At 36.6% G+C, this 20,970-nt stretch overlaps 2 protein-coding genes across 4 annotated transcripts in view; one reads left to right on the top strand and one right to left on the bottom strand.

Moving 5' to 3' along the window:
- The first annotated feature begins 47 nt into the window (after nt 1–47).
- ASB3 (ankyrin repeat and SOCS box containing 3) overlaps nt 48–20,970 on the top strand; it is a 55,052-nt gene continuing 34,129 nt past the window's right edge. Inside the window, exon 1 of one of the 3 annotated variants that reach the window (XM_032215252.1) lies at nt 48–85. The gene's annotated coding sequence lies outside the window, so the exon portion shown is untranslated. Of the gene's footprint in view, nt 86–3,514; nt 3,542–20,508; nt 20,883–20,970 lie in introns of those variants that run through there. The other 2 variants (XM_032215253.1, XM_032215251.1) reach the window with 2 other exon arrangements.
- On the bottom strand, nt 4,095–20,527 carry CHAC2 (ChaC cation transport regulator homolog 2). The gene is made up of 3 exons (XM_032215254.1): nt 20,281–20,527; nt 10,942–10,977; nt 4,095–8,769 (listed from the first exon to the last, which is right to left on the bottom strand). The coding sequence occupies exons 1-3, from the start codon at nt 20,503–20,505 to the stop codon at nt 8,389–8,391; spliced, it is 642 nt and encodes a 213-aa protein (XP_032071145.1). The 5' UTR covers nt 20,506–20,527; the 3' UTR covers nt 4,095–8,388.

Below are 20,970 nucleotides of genomic sequence, written 5' to 3'. Positions count from 1 at the left end.
TTCTATGAATTCTCCTCCCGCGGATCCGGCCTCTGGTCAACATCCGGGGCAGCCGGAGCGCGTTGCCTGAGGAGAGCAAGGGAAGGTAAGACGCTGGAAGGACGAGGAGGGGCAGAGAGGACCTTGCTGATCTCCGGGACCGGTGTTTTTTGTTTCGCTTCGTTCCGGATGGTCTGGTGGAAGCTGCCTCTCCTTTTTTTATTTATATGTATTTATTGAGAACTAGAGACCGAGAAATCCGTGGTTGCGAGGGATTTGCCGGACTCACCGTGGTGGGAAGTGGAATAAAGATACTTTAGTGGGAATTGGGAGGGTGGCGATTTCGGAGCGCTAGTTCTTGCGGCAAGAGAGAATGGGTTAAGTGATATATTGTCGGCAATTGACCAAATCTACCTCAGGTTAAGCTGGTTCCCTGTGGGGGTGGATCATATATGGCAGACCGCCAACCGAAATCTCAAAAGAGTTGTAAAGGTAAAGGTTCCCCTTGGAATAATGTGATTATGATAATAACGAAAATTGCACATACAGGTAGCCCTCGGCTTACAACAGTTCATTTAGTAACCATTCAAAGGTACAACGACCCTGAAAAAAGTGACTTATGACCCTTTTTCACATTGCAGCATCCTAGTGGTCACATAAACCAATCCAGATCCCTAGCAACTGACTTATATTTATGACAGTTGCAGTGTTCCAGGGTCATGTGATCACCTTTTGTGACCTGACAAAGTAAGTCAATGGGGAAAGCAGATTCATTTAACAATCATGTTATTAATGCAACAATTGCAGTGATTCACTTAACAACTGCAGCAAGAAAGGTTGTAAAATGAGGCAAAATTCACTTAAGTGAAACTTAACAAATGTTTCACTTTGCAACAGAGATTTTGGGCTCAACTGTGGCCTACAGGACTACCTGTACTTTAAACTGCCAAGAGCAAATAAATAAGATCCAGAGCAAAGTAACCTTACTGTAAACAAGGCTTTGATTCATCTCCAGATCAAACCAGGTACAATGTTTTTGACAGCTGAAGTTAAATAGTAGATTTCAGGGAGCTTAGTATGCAGGCAAAGAAGTAGAGGTAGTCCTGGACTTAACGACCACAACTGAGCCCAAAATTTCTGTTGCTAAGACATGTGTTAAGTGAATTTTGCCCCATTATACGAGCTTTCTTGCCACAGTTGTTAGTGACACAGTTTGTTGAGTGTGTTAATGGCTTTCCCATTGACTTTACTTGTCAGAAGGTTGCAAAAGGAGATCATGTAAACAGAGGACACCGCAACCATCATAAATATGAACCAGTTACCAAGTCTCTGAATTTTGATCAGGGATGCTGCAAAGGTGGTGGGAAAAATGGTCATAAGTCACTTTTTTTCACTGACATTGTAACTTTGAATAGTCACTAAATGAACCATTCTAAAACAAGGACTACCTCTAGTGCAAGATCAGAAGATCTGGAGAGACTTGGCCTATAGAATCACCAAGAGTCCGACACAACTGAATGGGTATTGCGGTTCCACCACAAAACCGCGTTCGACTAAAGCGCGCTCGACGAAACTGCATAGCTGACGTCATCACAGGGCGACAACAGTGCGGAGACAGAAGCACGCTGTAAACGCTAAACCTAAAATTAACCCCTAAACCTAAACCTAACCTCCCTAAACCTAATCCTAAACCTAACCCTAAACCTAACCCTTAACCTAATCCTAAACCTAACCCTAAACCTAACCCTTAACCTAACCCTAAACCTAATCCTAATCCTTAACCTAACCCTAAACCTAACCCTTAACCTAACCCTAACCCTAACCCTTAACCTAACCCTAAAGCTAACCCTAAACCTAACCCTTAACTTGAATCGGCTTGCTTTCAAAGCGCTATTTAAAGCGCCCTTCTTTCTCTGCGCTCGCTGTTGTCACCCTGTTGATGACATCAGCGACGCGGTTTAATCGGGCGCGCTTTAGTCGAGCACGGTTTTGTCGTGCCACGCGGTATTGCCACTTAGTATGCAGGGCTACCTGGAGTTTTCTATTTTGTCATGTGGAGGGAGATTTTGTTAGTGCCTATTTTATGGCTTAAAGTTTTGTTTCCCACCAAACAATACCACTAAAATCCACAATGGCTAACAACAACAACAATGGATTATTAAGTTTGCAAAAAAGTGGGGGGAAGGGGAGGAATTTAGCTCAGTAATTTGCCCTACCTGATAAATCCCAAAAGTGTTTTTTTCAAATGGCAACTGGACTTTATTGTTTCTTTGAAGATATCTCGCTTCTCACCCAAGAAGCTTCTTCAGCTTCTTGGATGAGGAGCAAAACATCTTGGGACAACCGTGACCTGGATGTCTGAGAATCTCCATCCGTACCTGCTTGATTAAGAAAATATAATAACATGAGAAAGCTCTTCTCTGTTAATTGAAACTATTACCAGGGCTTTGTCTGCCCTTGGCATTAGAAATTGCTGTTAATTTAGACTATGTATGTATCAAAGCTAGTAATTATGAGAGAAGAAATGCATACTGATTTTCCATAACTTGGTACTCTCTGAATTTATAATTATTAATTGGCACAGCTATGGAGGAGTCGCACTCCCCAGACATCTTTGAACTAATAAGGTCAAACAAGGAACTATGGCTGTTAGACCTGTTACTCTAATGACATTCCACACTAATTCTAGCAAGGCATTTTATTAATCTTTTTATGCAGTAAAATTAAAGAAGGAAATACATTTTCTCCTAATCTGCATACTCTCATTTACATATTACATGTATTTATAAGAAAAAAATAGTACAATAGTAGCAACAACTACTGCAACTCATATAAAAATACCGAATGTCGGATATTAATGTTTATCCATATTTAATTCAACAGATGCTACTCAACTAATCTGGAAATATGCCCAATATGGTTGCTTTTGACTTGGTAGTTTATAATTGTAACAAATATGTGAACAATGCATGCACTTTTTAAATAATTCAGGATTTAATTGGTACATAATCTCATTGAAAAATATTGCACTTAATGATATTATTTACTTTGCTTTGACAGTTATCTGGAATTAATTTTTTGATGGCATCTTCATACAAGCATTGAAAACTATTATTTTATAACAATCAAGTTTGAACTACTGTAATCCTAAAATAATAATTTCATTATTGGACCCTTTTGACAGAATGCTAGTTATTTATATTTCAGTATGTCTTTAACAAACTAGTCCTTATTAAGAACATTGTTTTCATTAAGTTGTGGTAACGTGGCAGATACATTTTATAATTATATTTTCTCAATGATGTCAAAATTGGTTTAAAGTTGAAATGAAACATTTTGTACTTCTCTGGTATGGTGGTGATTATTTATGGAACCTTGTTAGGTGCACATAACAATATATAATACAGCAGCTCATATTGCAGTGTACTGTATAAAAAGGGAAAATATCACTCCTTGGAATATTTTTATGACATCAAACACACAGTTGTAAAGACATCTAACAAATGCCTTTTTGCTTCTAATTAGGATTTCTCCCTCAGAAATATTGCAGATACTTTATATGGTATGTACAATTGTTCTCCATGCTACAATCTTTTTTCCCCACAGAAATTATTTTTGTTGTTGAGTCGCTAAATTGTCTCAGACCTTTCACAATCCCATGGACCATAGCACGCCAAGTTCCCCTGTCCTCTACTACTAGAGTTTACTCAAATTCATGTTCATTGCTACACTATTCATTCTATTCATCTCATCCTCTGCTGTCCCCTTCTCCTTTTGCCTTCAATCTTTCCCAACATCAGGGTCCAATGAATCCTCTCTTCTCCTTAAGTGGCAAAAGTATTTGAACTTCAGTTTCAGTATCTGTCCTTCCAAAGAGTTGATCTCCTTGCAGTCTAGAGGAAAATCAAGAGTCTCCTCCAACACCACAATTCAAAACCATCGATTCTTCAGTGCTCAGCCTTCCTTATGGTCCAACTCTCATAGTCATACATTACTACTGAAAAAACCATATACAGGCTTTTGTTGGCAAGGTGATGTCTCTGCTTTTTAATATGCTGCCTAGCTTTGCCACAGCTTTCCTCCCAAAGAGCAAGAGTCTTTTAATTTCATGGTTACAGTCACCGTCTGCAGTGATGTTAGAGCCCAAGAAAATAAAATTTCTCACTGCTTCCATTTCTTCTATCTGCCAGGAAGTGATGAGACCAGATGCCATGATCCTTTTTTTTAATGTTGAGTTTCAAACCAATTTTTGCACTCTCATCTTTCACCCTCATCAAGAACCTCTTAGTTCCTCCTCACAATCTGCTATTAGAACAGAAATTATACTCTTGTAAATAAATACAAGTAGTTCTCAAACTTGGAATTATATTTGTTACTGAAGTTATTAGTGAGGTGTCCATGTGCTCACCTTGTTTATGACCAGAATATCTGCTTTCCCCATGGTAATTGTTAATTGGAACACACAATGCCATAGCTGGTGGGGGACGCCTAATGCAGGACTGTAGTGCAGTGTACCTCCCCAGCTCACATATCGCCTGCATCAGGCCTCCCCCACTTCTTGAAGCACTCCTTCTACAGCTTCCTGCCCCCCTGGGTCCCACACTCTTGCGTATCCTCTCCTGCCTCACTCCACTTATCTTTTCCAGTTTACCATTCCAAGAGAGTACCCAACCCTAATGCAACCATGCAGCCTTCTTGCAGAGGCCGCTTTGTGTCATTCTGTAGGCAAGCGTCAATCTGCGAGATTGGTGTGTGTCACATCAACTGATTCTCTTTCCAAATGACAACTTCCAGAAATTGTCTTTCAGAAAGAGAAGCAGCAATTCATCACTATATTCACCTATACAGAAGTTGCCTGGTACCATACCGGAAACTGGTGCCATTTTAAAAGTGGCCATACTTCTTGAGATCTGAAAATTATGGCCACTCCCAAAATGGCACATTTCCAAGATGATTCCAAGCCAGTTTTATATAGGAAGACTGCATGATGCATTAGCTATTTTTCTTCAGGAAAGGGAATCTTTGATATAGGTAAGTGCATGGTGGGGTATGGGATCCAGCAAGATGGGAAGCAGGCTCATGGGAAACAGTGGGGTGAATGGGAGGAAGATAGATAAGTAGGGACAATTGCAGCATCCCTGATGTTGATTGTATGGATGCCTGAAGTGTGATGTCATGACCACGGGGAGGGGGGGCACTGCAGTGGCCATAGGTTTGGCTATAGGTCATAAGTCCCTTTATTCAGCGCCATTGTAATTTTGAATGGTCACTGAATCTTCATAAGTTGAAGGATACCTGTAACTCATTAAAATATGTATGTGCATTTATCTTCTAGTAAAACAAGCCACCCTCTGATGCTGAAGCAGGTTTCTAAGAGTGGTGCTGGCTTTTCAGTGTACTTCTAATTTCAAGCTTAAAAGTCACCACATTTCACCTATAACTTTTTGCATATTTATACCACTGTACTGCATCTCTAGTGTTGATGGCTGGGATCCAAAGATTTTCAGAATGCCCAATGGAATTGTATATATATTTTTTCAGAGAAGCAATTTATGGATTACAAACTTATTAAAATTCCATTTAATTTTTTAAGAGAGTACTTGATACGCAGCATGAGTTTCTACTTGGGAAATGAAAGTTGAACATTTCTTTGATTATACAGTATTCACATTTGCTGGTTGCTGAGCTCTGCTTTGCTTAATGTAATTGAATTAAAATTGAATTAAAAATCAGTGAAATTTTTTTATGGTAGCTAAGCCCTATTTCTATATAGATGTTTTTATAATGATGTAATAAGAATTAATCATATTTAACCTAAATATGATTTATTTTACTACGATCTGGAAATACCAGATCAGTTTATAATTTGTATCAGAATTCCTTTTCATTGTGTAATCTCTTGATTAACTCCTTATTAAAACTATACCCTTCAGATTCAGACTTAGTTATCACACTTTGTTGAATAAAAGTGCCTTCAAAAACACAAACAACAACACAGCATAACATTTGCGAGTTTTTGTTAAACAGAGGAAGAAAAACACTGTATGGGCTTAAATCATAATTGTTGTATTACTAATGCAAAATCATACAAGTTTCATTATGAAAATGACAGAAACATAGAACCAGTTTATGCTTTTGTTGAAAGTTTAAAGAAAAGAACTGAAACTGTGAGATGTACATGCATAGTTGGGACGGAAACGTTTTTTGTTGTTATGAGATCATCATCAAGTTAACGCAGCAGATAACCATTTTAGTGGAAGTTGAGAAGATTTAGAAGTCCCGGCAATTTACTGTGCAACTTACCCTTGATAAGTACAGAGTCCTGAAAAAAGAGGTACATTTAACTAAATCAATCAATTTTATTTACAGCCAAAAGATCCAAAAGCTACTTACAAACATAATCTAAATTTGACATTGGATAAAACAGTTTAGTAAGTAAAATATTTAAATTTATATTGTGTTTGTAAGTTGCTTATGGGCCTTCTGGACGCAAATAAAATTGGCTGATTAGATTTAAACTAAATCAACAGCTTATGCTTACCTGGTGTAAATTTTAATTTAGACTCTCAAATAATTACTTTGACGTGGTTTCAAAAATATTGTGACAGATTGCCTAGATATATGTAATACAATCTTCAATAAACATCAAGTTCAAAGCACTATGGGAGAGAGATGCACAATTAGAATTTTTAAAGGGTATTTACTGGCCAGCTATAGCCATGAAAGAGGCATTCCATAGTGTTTTTTTGAAATCCTAGTCTATGGGAGGAGTTATAATATTTTTATGTCTTTAAGAGATTGGAAATAGACTGGAGCTCATGTATTTTCTTTTGTTTACTGACATGTTTATCATTGCAGTAAAATATTCTAGCAAGCATTTCCAAATTTTGTTAGTAGAAAATATAATTAAGTTAATTATACTAAGTTATCCAGGTACAACTAGAACTATGCTAATGATAATAACTAGACTTGGACATTTGCAGCGAAAAATTTCCATTTAAAACCTATGCTGCAAGTTATGTGCCAACATTTTCTGAGGAACTTTGGCTTTCAAGGGAGCTTATTCCTTTAGATGCTTGCTAGATCTCTGCCAGTCCTTATAGAAACAATAATCCTATTCTTCTGTTTGAGGCAAAAAGAAATTAGTATAGAATAGTGTCAAAAATGTGCTTTTGTATTGCAAATGCTGATTCTCTGCTTTTCAAATGGGCTGGATAATCCATATACTTCCAAATTTTTCCAATTAAGAGTGTACAAAGAGAAGTGCAGTCTTCATAATGAAAGCTTTACAAATGCATAGAAATTTATAAAAACTAAGGATTGTCACTAAAAACAAAAATTGAAGAAGAAATATTCTTGTACCTCAATGTGTTATTGTGTGTTTAGAAGCAAGAAGTTGTGAAACTATAATAGGTATTGGTGACCACTTCATGTTGGCATAGTAAAGGTTGAACAAAGGGTTATTGTGAATTTTCATTAATGGAGTTCTAATTACTAGGATAAGGGCAAATTTGACTATCTCTAAAAATGCCCAATGATTATGGATAGGAGTTTTGTTACATACTTTTTACTCTAGATTCAAGTTGTTTCCCTGATTACAATTATTTTCCAAAAATGAGAGAAAGTCTTATGGTACCAGTATACATCATCTCTGAAGATATTGAAACCATGAATGCAAAGTGCTGTTTCCTTTCATTTGTAACTATTTGATCCTCTTATCACTAAGCAAATGTTATATATAAATTATTGAATTTGGGCAAGTGAAACTAAATGATAAATAATATATAATAAGCAATACATTTCAAACAGTTGTACAAATAATCCAGGCCTTTCATATAGATATAATTGCCATTTACAATGTAGTCCTACACATATTTACTTTGTACCATGTTGGACTCAATCCTAAACAAGTGTACAAAGAATTTTTCTCTCAGTGCTGTAATCCACAAATCCCATTGGGAACATTTTTGAAGGAATATACTGACATTTATGTCAACACACATCACTCAATCCTATGCATTTCTTTCTTTGTTGAAAGGACTTCCTTTTGTGCATAGGACTGCATCCATACCTAAGTGAAGAATCTAGTTCAAAACTTTTTTTTAGAAAGGAAAACAAAATCTAATAATTTAAAGTTAAGAAAGTTTCCCTTCAACTTAAATCAGGCCTAAGTTATTCCAATTTGAGAAATGAACAGAAAAGCATTCTTAAAACTTTATGGAAATTCAAAGTTCCTTCTTAAATTTAAATATCATTTTAAAAATCTCTGTTGCTCAAGGACAGTGATGCCTCAATGAAATATGAAAATTATTTTTTTAAAAATTTTGATGGCTAATTTCCAAATTATATAAACAATATAAACAGAATAAACTTAGTCTGATAGTGAAGAAACTGTTTGCAAAGCGACTGTTATACAGGTTTGTTTTGCTCTTGTTCCAATAGTTTCTTTACCAGTTTCTCTAAATTAAAAACATGTTCATCCACATCTTCTGGTACAAGATCCCTGAGGGAATTGCAAAGTTCAAATAGGTATTCTGTATTTCTTCCACTAGGACCAACTGCATTAAAAATCTGTTCGGCAATTTCTTCTAGAGGTGCAGGTCCGAGGTAGTTAGGGTTTTCACAGGTTCCAATATATAATAGCACATTAAAAGGTTCCACTGCAGGATCTTTAGGATAGAAGACAATAGTTGTAGTCCTATATCCACCCTTCTCTCGAAAATCAAGATAGGCTTTTACTTCAACTTCTTGTCCTATTGGCAGCTTGTATGCAACACCCCACACACAACCCTGGAGAAGAATACAACCAGAAAAATAAAGCATACTAAGATCAGACTCTATCAAAGAGTTGCAGAAGTCACTCTTCCAAACCATTATTGTCAGTAATGCATGCACATAACTTCTTTAATGAAAAAGTAGAAAACAGGATATTAATGAGGGAACTACAAATTCTCAAACCCATGTTTCCAATTCTCCACTGGCTCTCTTCCCTTCCCATGTTTTCTTCCAGGGTTTTACTACGGTTCAGAACTCTTTCTACTCTCCGAAGTACAGGTACTTCATCTAACAAGTACTGTTAATTTAGCAAGATAGATTGATAGAGATAAGCTAAAAATATTGCTCATTTCTAGTTATTTTAATACTGCACTATTAGGATGACTGCAGGATATTGATTTGAAATAACTAGTTTGCAATGATTGGAGTTTGTTTTGCAATACAAATGCTGGGGAAAGAAAGAGAAAAAAAACCAAGCTAAACTATTCTTTGCTTATAGAGGAAGCTGTCTGCTAACATAATAGGATCTAACTGCACAGCAGTATGAAAAAACTTACCAGAAAAGTACAGAAGAATTCACAGTGACAGACACTGTGTTGCATTTTGCTGATCTTGTCAAGTACAAAAGGTTGAAATCTGTAGCTGCCATTACTCTGATCTAAATTAGGCAGCATTACAGGGCAACTAGTGGTGTACAAACCTCCTTGTTTTCATGACATTTAATTTATTCTCAAGAAAATTTAAATACTGGGGGGGGAATTACTGATGCTACTTAGAAAAGATATACGGAATTGAGGCTTCAGGGCTGTAGGCAGTGACCATATCCCTCTAAAACCTGCCTCCAATTGCATTTTTAAGAGAAACTGCTCAGTGCATCATAAATAAATGGTGCATATTTTAATGTAATGTATATAATATCTCAACTAAACTATGGCAAAATGATTTTTATTTTTGTCTTAGCCACTTTTTAATCTTGGTTTCACTTAATTTTTTTTACAGGGTCCCATCTAGCATACCATCTAGAAGTCAAGAGTGGTCCTTGGTGTAAACACTCCTAATGTAGAAGAAATAAAGATTTATAATAGTAATACAAACTCAGCTTATTTTATTTCAGTTCAGTTTTTACTTTACAAAACATTTCACATGTATTTTCAGTAATATTGCAATAATTTTGCAACACCCTGTAAGTTTTTACTTTTGCTCGTCAGGTTTGAGAACACAAAGTTGAAAATTTAATTCACCTGTGAGTTTGCAGCTGATTTGAGGATGGAAGTGAGATTTTCATGGGTCACATTTTTAATTTCTGATCCTAAGCAAATTTACTTTAAATAAGTAGGTTTACTGGTACCTAGCTGTGTAAAACTGTAGTTTTAAGCATCAGTGTTGCAGTATTTAACAGCAGGACATAGAAAGGGAGCAGTTGTTTATTTTCTTTGTACTATAAACAAAACATTATTTTCTAAAAATAATGTAAACAGTTTTAAAATATGAACATTGTAATCAGAGTTAGCAGTTTTCAGCAACATGTTAAAATATAATGCTAATTATTCTGGGAAGTTAAATTTTAAAAAATCAAGGAAATCATTCAAGTACAAGATACATTACATTTGCAAAAAGTATATTGAGGACACACCAGAACTGTGGTTTTTCTTGAAGAAATATAATGGAATATGCTCTAAAGAGCCAGCATTTCAGAGAACAGATAATCTTAATGTTTAGATTTTTTTCTATATTTCCTTATTAACATTTTATTTTAGAATAATACTGACCAAATATATTTTAAATCAAGTTGAGTTTATATGGGGCAGGACACTAATTTCTTTGCTATTCAAAAAGTATAAATAGCTGCTTTACCATTCAACTCGATATTACTTCTTGCTCACCTATGATAGAGTCCAACACAAATACTGAACATATATACAACAGCAAGAAAATGCCATTAAGAGGGTGAATTTGGCACAGGATGTGTCTATCAGCACTGTCTGACAGCTTATTTTTCAGGCTGCAATGTATCTCATATTTACTTTGTATTAATTTACATTGTGTCTGAATTTATATCTCAATTGATGTGTATAAGATTACAGGTTAAAATTCTAGTTTTCTATCAGAATTAGGAAGGCAGATGCTACATGCTACTATTGAGGACAAAACGTATTTATAGAATATGTAAAAATGCAACTACTTTACCTCAGGATCTTCAATAAGTGTCACAACTCTTCCAGGCTAAAATTAAAAACAAAACAAGCAAAAAATCAGTAAAAATTTATCAGAGCTGGTACAAAAGTGAAGTTTTTTTTTAAAACAAAAATCCAAACCACAGATCATTATATAAATGAAATATAATTTTAAAAGTATTCGAATTCTGTCATAGTGAAGGTATATTTGCTGGCTGAGGAGCTTATATTTGATAAGACTGGAGATAGTAATATAAATCCATTTGTAATCATTTTATTTATGTACAAGTGTTTCGTGTGCTTTTAGGCTGGTTTAACCAAGCAAAATAATTCACCTCAGTAGTAATAAACCAATAAGTAGTGCCCATATGTTTCTCAGGCACATTTATCATTGGTTCTTTAGCCCTTAAATGCCTGTTAAATATTTTCAGAGACTTTGAAATATCAAGATGCTTATCTTATTTTAGAAGACAGGTACTTCTATAAATGGAGAGATCCAGGAGAGAATGGTTTTTTTTGAAGTCCCTTCTATAGACATTTTTGAGGATGTATGAATATTCTAACTGTGCTTCTTTTATTTGCCTTGTAGAGGCAGATTCTACTTGGAGCTCCCAAGTAGAAATGATTTCATAGATATCAAGGTCTCTCATCTTTAACTCTTATTGTTATAATCGCAATAATTAATTATTAATGTAATAATTAATAATTCTTACAGCATAATGAATTGCATCCAGAAATAAACTGGCAACTGTTGTAGCTTCTATAATATAGATGTTGTATGATGATGAGCCAGTTGTCCTAGTTGGTTAAGGTACCAGGCTAAAAACCAAGACTTATAGTCCTGTTTTAGGTATGAAAGGTAGCTGGATAATTTTGGGCCAGTCACTCTCTCTCAGCCCAATCCACCTCACAGGGTTATTGTAGGGACAATAGGAGGATAAACGAGTATTAAGTATATTTGCTTCATTAAGTTATTTATAAAAATAATACATGTTGGACATAAATAAATAAAATTTTAATAAAAATAAATAAAAAGCTGCATTTTTTACCAGTTAAAAGTTTTTCTATTCACAAATTTGTCCCCATGTACTTGCTAGATTCTCTATTTTATCTGAGGTTATTTTTTTTTAAAGATGAAAATGATGGTCGTGATAGTAAAAGCAGGAAGCTGACATGCTACAAAGCACAAGGCTCTAGAACAGTGATTCTCAACCTGTGGGTCGGGACCCCTTTGGGGGTCGAACGACCCTTTCACAGGGGTCGCCTAAGACCATCGGAAAATACATATTTTCTAAAAAATACGGAAAACAAAAAATAATTTTATGGTTGGGGGTCACCACAACATGAGAAACTGTATTAAAGGGTCGCGGCATTAGGAAGGTTGAGACCCACTGCTCTAGAATCATGTAGTCTTTGAGTCACACATATATCTGACTGGGAAATGAGTGTTGTGAGATTGGCTATGTATACAGTACTATGACAGCTATGTTCTGAATCCACCTACCACTATGCTTTCAAAATCTTAATTTTGCCCCTAGCCCATAACTACTAGGATTGTCTCCATTGTGTACTTGTAATAATCAATAAAGTCATATAGGTGATGAGATTTGCTTGGAGACTGTTGAGGTCTGGATAGGGAGCAACAGGCTAAATCTAAATCCTGACAAGATAGATTGGCACTGGCTTAGGGGCTCTTTGGCTCTTGAAGAATTGCCATCGTTGGTTGTGGATGGGGTTGCACTGCCCCATACTGACCCATTATATAATCTGGGAGTTCTTCTGGACTCGTGACTCTTGCTTGAGGAGCTGATGGCAGTCTCTGCACAACTGTGCCCAAGATGCCCTTCTTATAGTCACCCATACCTTGGTTATCACCCATCGGAACTGTTGTAATGGGGCTTACATAGTACAGTATCCAGGGGCTTCATTTGGTTCAGAATGCAGTAGCCTGAACAGTTTTATGCAAGCCCAAAGCTCTGCATGTGTCATCTCTCTTGTATGAGTTGCAATGGCTGCCAATATGCTCCTAGATACAATTCAAGGTGCTGGTTATCACTTTTAAAGTATTGTGAGACTTAGAGTTTTTTGAAGGACCACCTCTCCTTTATTACATCCACCTAGCCTACCAAGGCAGGAAGACAGGATATGTTATGGGTCTCATCAGTTGGGAACGTATATCTGGTGGGACCATGAAAAAGATGTTCTCAGTGGTAATCACTTCTCTATGGAATACCTTTGCTGTTGAGGTATGGCTGGCCATCTATCCTGTTGCTTTTCCAAAAGGCAATGGGTGTGGGGATCCCAAATGAAGCTGAAGCTGTCAGGTCCAAGAAATTGGGAACCAGGCTAGAGTTCAAAATGCTACAAGTTTATTTTATGCTACCTATACCTAAGAATTTGATCTATTAACGGTCAAGGTGAATCGGCTCCATGTAAGAGTTAACAGACTTCAAGGTCTCTTATGGGAGTGTAGACATTCCAAATAGATTATGTGTTTGACTCCATCCTCAGGCTCACCTGATCAATCGTGGTTAATTTGATTGTGTTCTGCTGTCATGGGAGGGGAGGGGGTTATGTATTTTTATATTTGTGTTTTTTAATGTTGTAAGTCTCTTGGAGTCACCTAGATGTGAGTTTAGTTGTCTGGTAAGTTTGTTTAATAAATTTGAAAAATAAGATTCGGCCTCAGAAATGTATTCATGTGTGCACTCATAAGAATTACCACATTTGTACAGGTATAAGAATGAAGTGTCCTCTCTACCACAAATGGGATCTTTGTGCTCAGTTATCTAACTCTGTTAAGATGAGGCCATCTGGTATCTATAGCTAGGAAATTGGTACTGACAGATAGAAACTTTATATTGGCCATTTACTAATAAAACATTCTATAAAATAAAGCAAAATAATCCCTTAACTTCAATAACTGTTGGCAACCATTTATAGGCAAAGCTTATACATAGTGTAGCAAAAAATTTCTATGGTTACAGAAATAAATTTAATTGTTTAATAGATAATACAAATGAAAATATTAGAGTGCCTTGGAAATGTATGTAAAAAGGGGTAATCCACTGGTGATGAATTTCTGTGTAGAACTGACAATACAAAAAAACATGGGCTGTGGTTTCTATAGCACCCAAGTCACAGGGGCAATATCTGCTTTCATATGGGGCTTTCCTATAGTTCCTTTAAAATAACAGATGTGGGAAAATTGGTATCGTGTTATCTTAGTTAAAAACTTTTTGAAAGGCCTAAGCTAAAGTGTTACCTCTTAGTCTGAATTCATGTCAACAATATAGGAATCTGTATTCAAGTTGATTTGTGATTACTATTTCTCTGAACTCTTTTAAAAAGACAGAATTGTTTATAATGTAGACATTAACCGATAACTAAATTAAGTTACTTTTTCAATAAATATTCAGAAGTACATAGGTACTGTTTTATCCAATCATGAAGATATTTAGATGATTAATCTAAATGTTGTAGGTCGACTTTCTAATTTCTGTAGTATATTCAACCTTAGTACTAATTTGTATAAGAAAAACCTTAATCTTTATAGCTTTCTTAGGCATACAGATGAAAAGAAAAATGCAAAAATGCAAAAGTATTAAATACTTTTTTTTATTAATTTAGTATGGATGTTCTAAACTTATGCTGAAATATTATAAGAAGCATATACTTTTAAATAAATTTTCAAAATTTGTTGTAAGGATTTCAGACTGGAGGTGAATTTGCATAAAAAGCAAACAATATTATCTGAAAGGTATAAGCTCTACTGAATATTAATGTTGTTGCATATTGTCTAATCCTAGAAGAATGCCAATTATTTTTAAGTATTGGCTCATTATGTTGAAGTCAGTCAGTATTTCTGATGACTGACAAATCTGCTGCATATACAGCAGTAAATAACATAGCCTTGCCTTGTCAATGCCATTCTCCTAGATTGCTGGATGTTTCTGAACTCCATTGTTTCCTCTGCTCCACAAATACTATTTAGAATTTTATAAGCTCTATAATCCTTGTATAGCGAGAGGCACACTGGGTTTCAAAGTACTGTAAAATTTAATATTTTTGTTCAAATATTTTTATTTTTTATGAAATATAAAATAGGAAAGGCTTTACTTGTTTTAATCTTAATTCATAGATATTGTTATTAATCTATGGCAGGCAATGCTTTCTGAAAAGCATTTTCAAATAATAACTAGACCATAGCTTATTATCAGTCTTTATTTGGGCTACAAATTCAAAATATGGTTTTCTGAAAAATCCCTGAAAGTTGGAGAAGTATACATCAGTGGGCTTTAGTAACGAACAGCATATTTTTATAATTATACAGATACCTGCACTAATAACTAAAATCCTTCATTTTGAGGAAATTAGTAGTTGTGGTTCCCAAAAAATTGTTTTTATGCTTAAACAGGAATGATTAAGCACTTACATAAAAACAAACATTTTAAAATTTGACCAAATATATTTAAAAATTTTCCACACGTTAACAAATCTAGATCAACACAACCAATTTTCTTATAATATCAAATTATTTAGAAGAGTGAAATCCATTGCATCCTGGCGATGCTTGAAATCAGCTATTTAAAATTCTGTTTAATAATAAGCAGCTTGTTAGTCCATGCTGCTTGCTTGCTTTAATTTAACTCCCCAGAATTTTGATTCAAACTAAAAGGTTATTGGGCAATCTAATTCCTATGGGTAGCATATAAAAACGAATAGTAACACACTTCTGCTGATATAACTCAGTAGTTTGATTGAGAGTCATATTTCCATGTTTCTGGATTGTAATAGGACAGAAACATGTGAAAAGTACTGGTTTACGCACAACTCCATACAAATCGAATGCAGAACTTTCAGAATGATTTATCCCTGGTAGTCTGGGAACTATCTGTACCACATATTACTCATATGCTATACAGACTTATTTATTTATTTTATAAATTTATATAGCCTATTATTTTATACAACATAATGGTGGGCAGTTTACAAACACAAAAAAACCAGAACCAGTGTAAAAACATGCAGTGGCCCTAAAAAAACCACTCCTTATATCTACCAACAACTTTATCAGGTTCCAGCCAGATGCTATCCCAACTTTGTTGGAAAAATGAAGTCTTCAAGGCTTTTCAGAAAACCAATGGGCTTTTCTGGATCTCCGAGGGAAGGTTGTTCCAAAGGACAGGAGCTACTACCAAGAAGGCAGATTACTTTAATCCTGCTAGATGGCAACATTTAAGGGAATGAACCTGGAGCAAGCTCATTCTATCTAATCTGATGGAGAAGGCAAATAGCTTCAAGTGGTCCCACAAATAATCTGCCCCCATGCCATTCAGGGATTTAAAGGCGATAATAAGAAACTTGAATGGCAGTCAAAAAGAAAATTGAAGATAGTATAGCTTGCATAGCATCAGAGTACCATGGGCAAACCATGGGATTAGAGGTGGTATTCAGCAGGTTCTGACCAGTTCTGGAGAACAGGTAGCGGAAATTTTGAGTAGTTCGGAGAACCGGTAAATATCAACTCTGACTGGCTCCACCCCCATCTATTCTCTGCCTCCTCGGTCCCAGCTGATTGGGAGGGAATGGAGATTTTACAGTATCTTTCCCCTTGAGTGGGGTGGGAATGAAGATTTTACAGTATCCTTCCTCTGCCATGCCCACCAAGCTAAGCCATGCCCACAAGCCACACCCATAAAACCGGTAGGAAATTTTTTTGAATTCCAACACTGCATGGGATGCCCAAATCTTTGCATGCCGCTGCATTCTGGATCAATTCTGTCTTAAGGGTTCTATTTCAATGTAATGTTCAGATGCAGCCACTATGAAATAATATGTGTATTAAAAACGGAAGGAATAAAATAACAAATAAAACCAATAAAAAATAGGGAAAGGATGGATACTGGGCAACACCTCCTTGTCTCGGTTATACTACAACAGTCAGTTTGTAAACATTTCAGAACTATCTATACTCCTGCAGTACTATGAGCTGCAATGTGCTTTAAACTCCATCTAAGATTTATTAGATTAGATTCAACAAACACTTTATGTACTTTTTGACCAATCCTGCACTTTGATTTGCAAGTATTTTGGCCCTTTTCCCTCTACGTAACAGCTTTGTTTCATTGATAGTTTGGGGTTGTCTTAGATGAATTTGTTTTAGGTCAGATAGATTTTCAGTTAGGCTAATTGTTGTAAATACCCAGCAATACTCCTCCCAACAGTAAAATTAACTATTTCCTCCCTAATTATGAATTGCCAGAGTCGTAAGGCTGAAAAACAGTTCCAATCCATGAAAATTCCCATCACTATTCTTACAATGAGTTACTTTTACTGGAATTCAATATTTTACTTCCTTCAAAAATAAAATTTCTCATTAATATCCAAAGACCTATTTTTATCTCAGTCTGTCCACAGAACCATGTTCCAGTAGCCTGCTGGAATATCTTTGGCAAACTTGAAACATGTGGCATTGAGGGTTTTTTTGGAAACCAGTTCCAAAGTTCGTCTTTGATAATCTTCCATTCAGATCATTCTTCTTCAGTGTATCTTATGGTAGTCATGAACACTGATATCAGTACAAGTTCAGTGCAAGAACAGCTTGATTCTTTGCTGTTCTCTGGGCTCTTTGTGATCTCCCAGAAAATTGTAAGCTTTGCTCTTGGGAAATTTTGCATTGGATGATCAGTCTTGGGAGTAATAGTCATGTTGCATTTTCTCCAATTGTACCCTACCTGACTCTGAATTGATGGAGGCCATTCTAGTCTCATGAACATCAGCAACACTTTTTCTTATGGTTACAAATTTGCGCATGTTTACACAAACCTGGACTGTGAGCAACATTCTGATGATGACATAAAATGTTTGTTTTATTAATGGGCTTACATGAGCTCTGAGGACATTGTAAGTCATAGTGTTGTAGGATTATGGATAGCTCCAAAAGATTCATGTACTTTCTCTTCTCTTTTTTTTCCTTCCTGGCATCTTTTTGCAAGTGCAGTATCCTGGCCCAAATTCACCTAATCAGCCTTCATGTTCAAGGTAGGACTAGAAATCACAGTCTTCTGGTTTCTGTAAGGCCTGGAGCCTTATCTACTAGACCAAACCTGGAGCCTTACCTACTAGACCAAATCAGTTCTTTACTGATTCTTAGTTCTTACAGTTCTTAGATTTTTCCTCATTTTATTCTATCCAAAAAAGATACTGAAGGATGTTCATTTAATCAGAATTTTCTTATTAATTCCAGACTGGTAAAGAAGTAAAAAAAATTGGAAAATTAACAGCTACTTTTGTATTTGCTTACAATTATTTAATATAATCAGAAGTTAACATTGTTTCAACAACAATCATAAATCAGAATGGGTGCAGAAATTGTGACCATTCTAATATGCCACTGAATTCATTGACACTTATTTCTTGGTAAGGATGCAATGGTTACAAGCTAGGATGTTTTTAGTGAACAAACTTTGGGCTCATATTATTGATACATTTATATAAAAAAAGTAATGGAAACTGAAGCAGTATAAATGATGTAGAGACAAAATTATTATCTCATCATGCAATGACATTTAAATTAATTGACCACCCAATTCTAACTAATTTTTCACTAGTTTTAATGTTGCTCACATATTCATTTTAAATGAAATGTAATCTGAATTTATCAGTTGATTAGTAAACTCTATAGATAAATGCAGTCAAAAAGTTAAACACCTTAGGCCCCTCAATTGAAATATGGAAAAAAGTAACACTTAATCAAACAAAAGGACATTCACTGAGAACATAAAATGCAAACCCACATTCTACCCTGGAAATCTTGGAACACTGATTGACTGCTAATTCTAGAAGAATTGTGGTCTGCCATTCCGTTATAGTATCACTTCAGAAAGTTGTAAATTGTTTCCCCAAATATAAAGAAACCCTCTACATACAGGAATGAATTGCACAGCACAGTAAGCTAAAAATCCAAGATTATACCTTCCCATTTCAGAAGATTTTAAAATACTGGATGCACAGCTCATCTCACTATACAGAGCACATTATGTTCTTGTTTTGCAATCAAAATCCACATGTAGTAAGTGGGAATTGGTCTTTTTAAATATTTGAAACAACTTCCTTCATCTTATTTTATTTACTAGACAATCTCATTTGGCTTAATGTAGCCTATTCAGACAAACCATGGAGGATTGAGCTGCGCATCTGTTACATGTTTATGTTATGAAATAGTCTGAATTTTTTGTCAAATTACATTCAAAGACAAAATGGATACAGCCATTAAAAGACTTGCTGATGTCAAATACCTTAAGACAGTTCTAAAGGGAGACAATGCTTTTCTTGATCTTTAACAAGTATATGTTGCTCAGGAGATGATCACATCTGTTCATATTGCACAATATGCTGAATATAACTGATTAAACTATACATGCTAAGCTAAAACTAAACAAATCCTGTTATGTCTTAGTATGTTGTGCGAACAAGGCCATCATTTTAAGCCATAATGTGATTTCTTTGTTTTGGTATAGCATGTTGGAATACAACCAGCATTATACATGGGTTTGGATTTAAACATGATATGCAAGGTCAGTATTTTTATTTTTAGCAGAAAATCAAATCTTGCCATTGAAGTTCTCTTCATAGTGTGCTCAGAAGGAATCTGGGCAAATATAAATAAATGTATAGAAGATATCCCAAACATTGAAGTGTAGTGCAACCATATTAAAAAAAATAAAATTAGCTTGGGAACTTTGTCCTTTTCCTTGTTGCCTGCAAGATACACTGTCTTGTCTGCATTTCCCCAAAGGGCAAGGGAAAAAAAACAATTGTACCCAAGTTGCATTGTCAACTATATTAGTATTCGAGGTTTGTCTGTGTATATAGTTAACAAGTTAAAAGCAAAGAGAGTAGTTGTGGGAGACAAAGACACCTTTCCTCTATTATTCCAACAATAATAAGAGCTGGGCTGTGCGTGTGAAAACTGCACCTGGGTTCTGGAATCGATCCACCCGTACAAAATTGGCACTTGGCTTATTTTACTCCAAACGTGGGCGATCTGCCTCGGCAGTTATGCACACAAACATCAATCCGACCAGTGGGCATGCAGGCACTTGCCAAGCTCCTCTGCCAACAGGATGGCTGGCGGGTCAGCTCTTGTCAGTCGCACAGATCCACCTCTCCAAACCTTTTCCTTCTCTGGCCCAGTTCGATTCCAACCCAGCTCCCATTTGGAAGATAACAAATTCTCCCCCCTAACTAAAAGAGAGAGCAAGTCCTGGCATCTCTCACTGCCCCACTGACACCGAGCGGGTAATGAGGTAGCCCCACTTCTCCGCTCCGTCTGCCTACCGCAGCTCACCTTGCCCGGCACTCCACGGTGATCCGTGCTGCCTTGCCAGAACCTCCTGCTGTAGCCCGTGATGTATCCTACCATCTTGTCCTCGTAAGGAAAATCCACCTTCCAGATGAGAGAGCCATATCCGAACACCCACATGTTTCTAGCCCCGTCACTCTTTGCTTCGCTGACTGGGGAAGAGGGAGGGGACGGGCAACAGCGGCCCTGGGGGCTGCTAGGGCTTTGCATATTCTCTCCAGCCTTTGTTGAGCAGGCAGAGCACACAGCAGAGCGCAGGGCCCGCGCTCAAAAGAGCCCCAACCTCCGAGCGGGCTCCGCTTCCACTTAACCACGTGCCCCTCCACTGACTGTCTCGCCGGGAGAACTGGGGAGTCAGAGGCGCCGCTGGCTTTTTTTGCCGTAGACCGAGCTCAAACTACAGCTCCCGGCATCCCCTTCTGAGCCAGGAAAAGAAAGCCTGGGTGTCAACCGGCTGCTCTTGCTCGGCAAAGCTTCTGATATGCTCTTTGGGACAGCCGCTCTGAGCCACAAGCGCTGAGCGGTCGCCCCTCCTTTCCTAGAAAGGGAGCCTCGCTCGGCCACGGTAGCCCCGGCGAAGATTTCGGGTGAGAAGAGCGGGCAGTGAAGGGAGCGGGGCTTGGATTCCATTGATCTGCTGGGCTCCTGCTCTTTCTTTGGCCAAGGCAGGAAGGA

The sequence above is a fragment of the Thamnophis elegans genome, chromosome 4 (genome assembly GCF_009769535.1).
Source record: "Thamnophis elegans isolate rThaEle1 chromosome 4, rThaEle1.pri, whole genome shotgun sequence".
In the NCBI taxonomy this organism is placed as follows: domain Eukaryota; kingdom Metazoa; phylum Chordata; class Lepidosauria; order Squamata; family Colubridae; genus Thamnophis; species Thamnophis elegans.
The sequence above is the reverse complement of the archived record's forward strand: the minus strand, read 5'-3'. Positions and strand labels throughout refer to the sequence as shown.

What these genes read in the sequence shown, in the direction of transcription:
- CHAC2 (XM_032215254.1), bottom strand. Translation starts at nt 20,505, where the DNA reads ATGCAAAGCCCTAGCAGCCCCCAGGGCCGCTGTTGCCCGTCCCCTCCC. An exon ending in ACCGTGGAGTGCCGGGCAAG is followed by an intron (nt 10,978 to 20,280) that starts GTGAGCTGCGGT and finishes TTTTAATTTTAG; the next exon opens with CCTGGAAGAGTTGTGACACT. An exon ending in CACTTATTGAAGATCCTGAG is followed by an intron (nt 8,770 to 10,941) that starts GTAAAGTAGTTG and finishes ATTCTTCTCCAG; the next exon opens with GGTTGTGTGTGGGGTGTTGC.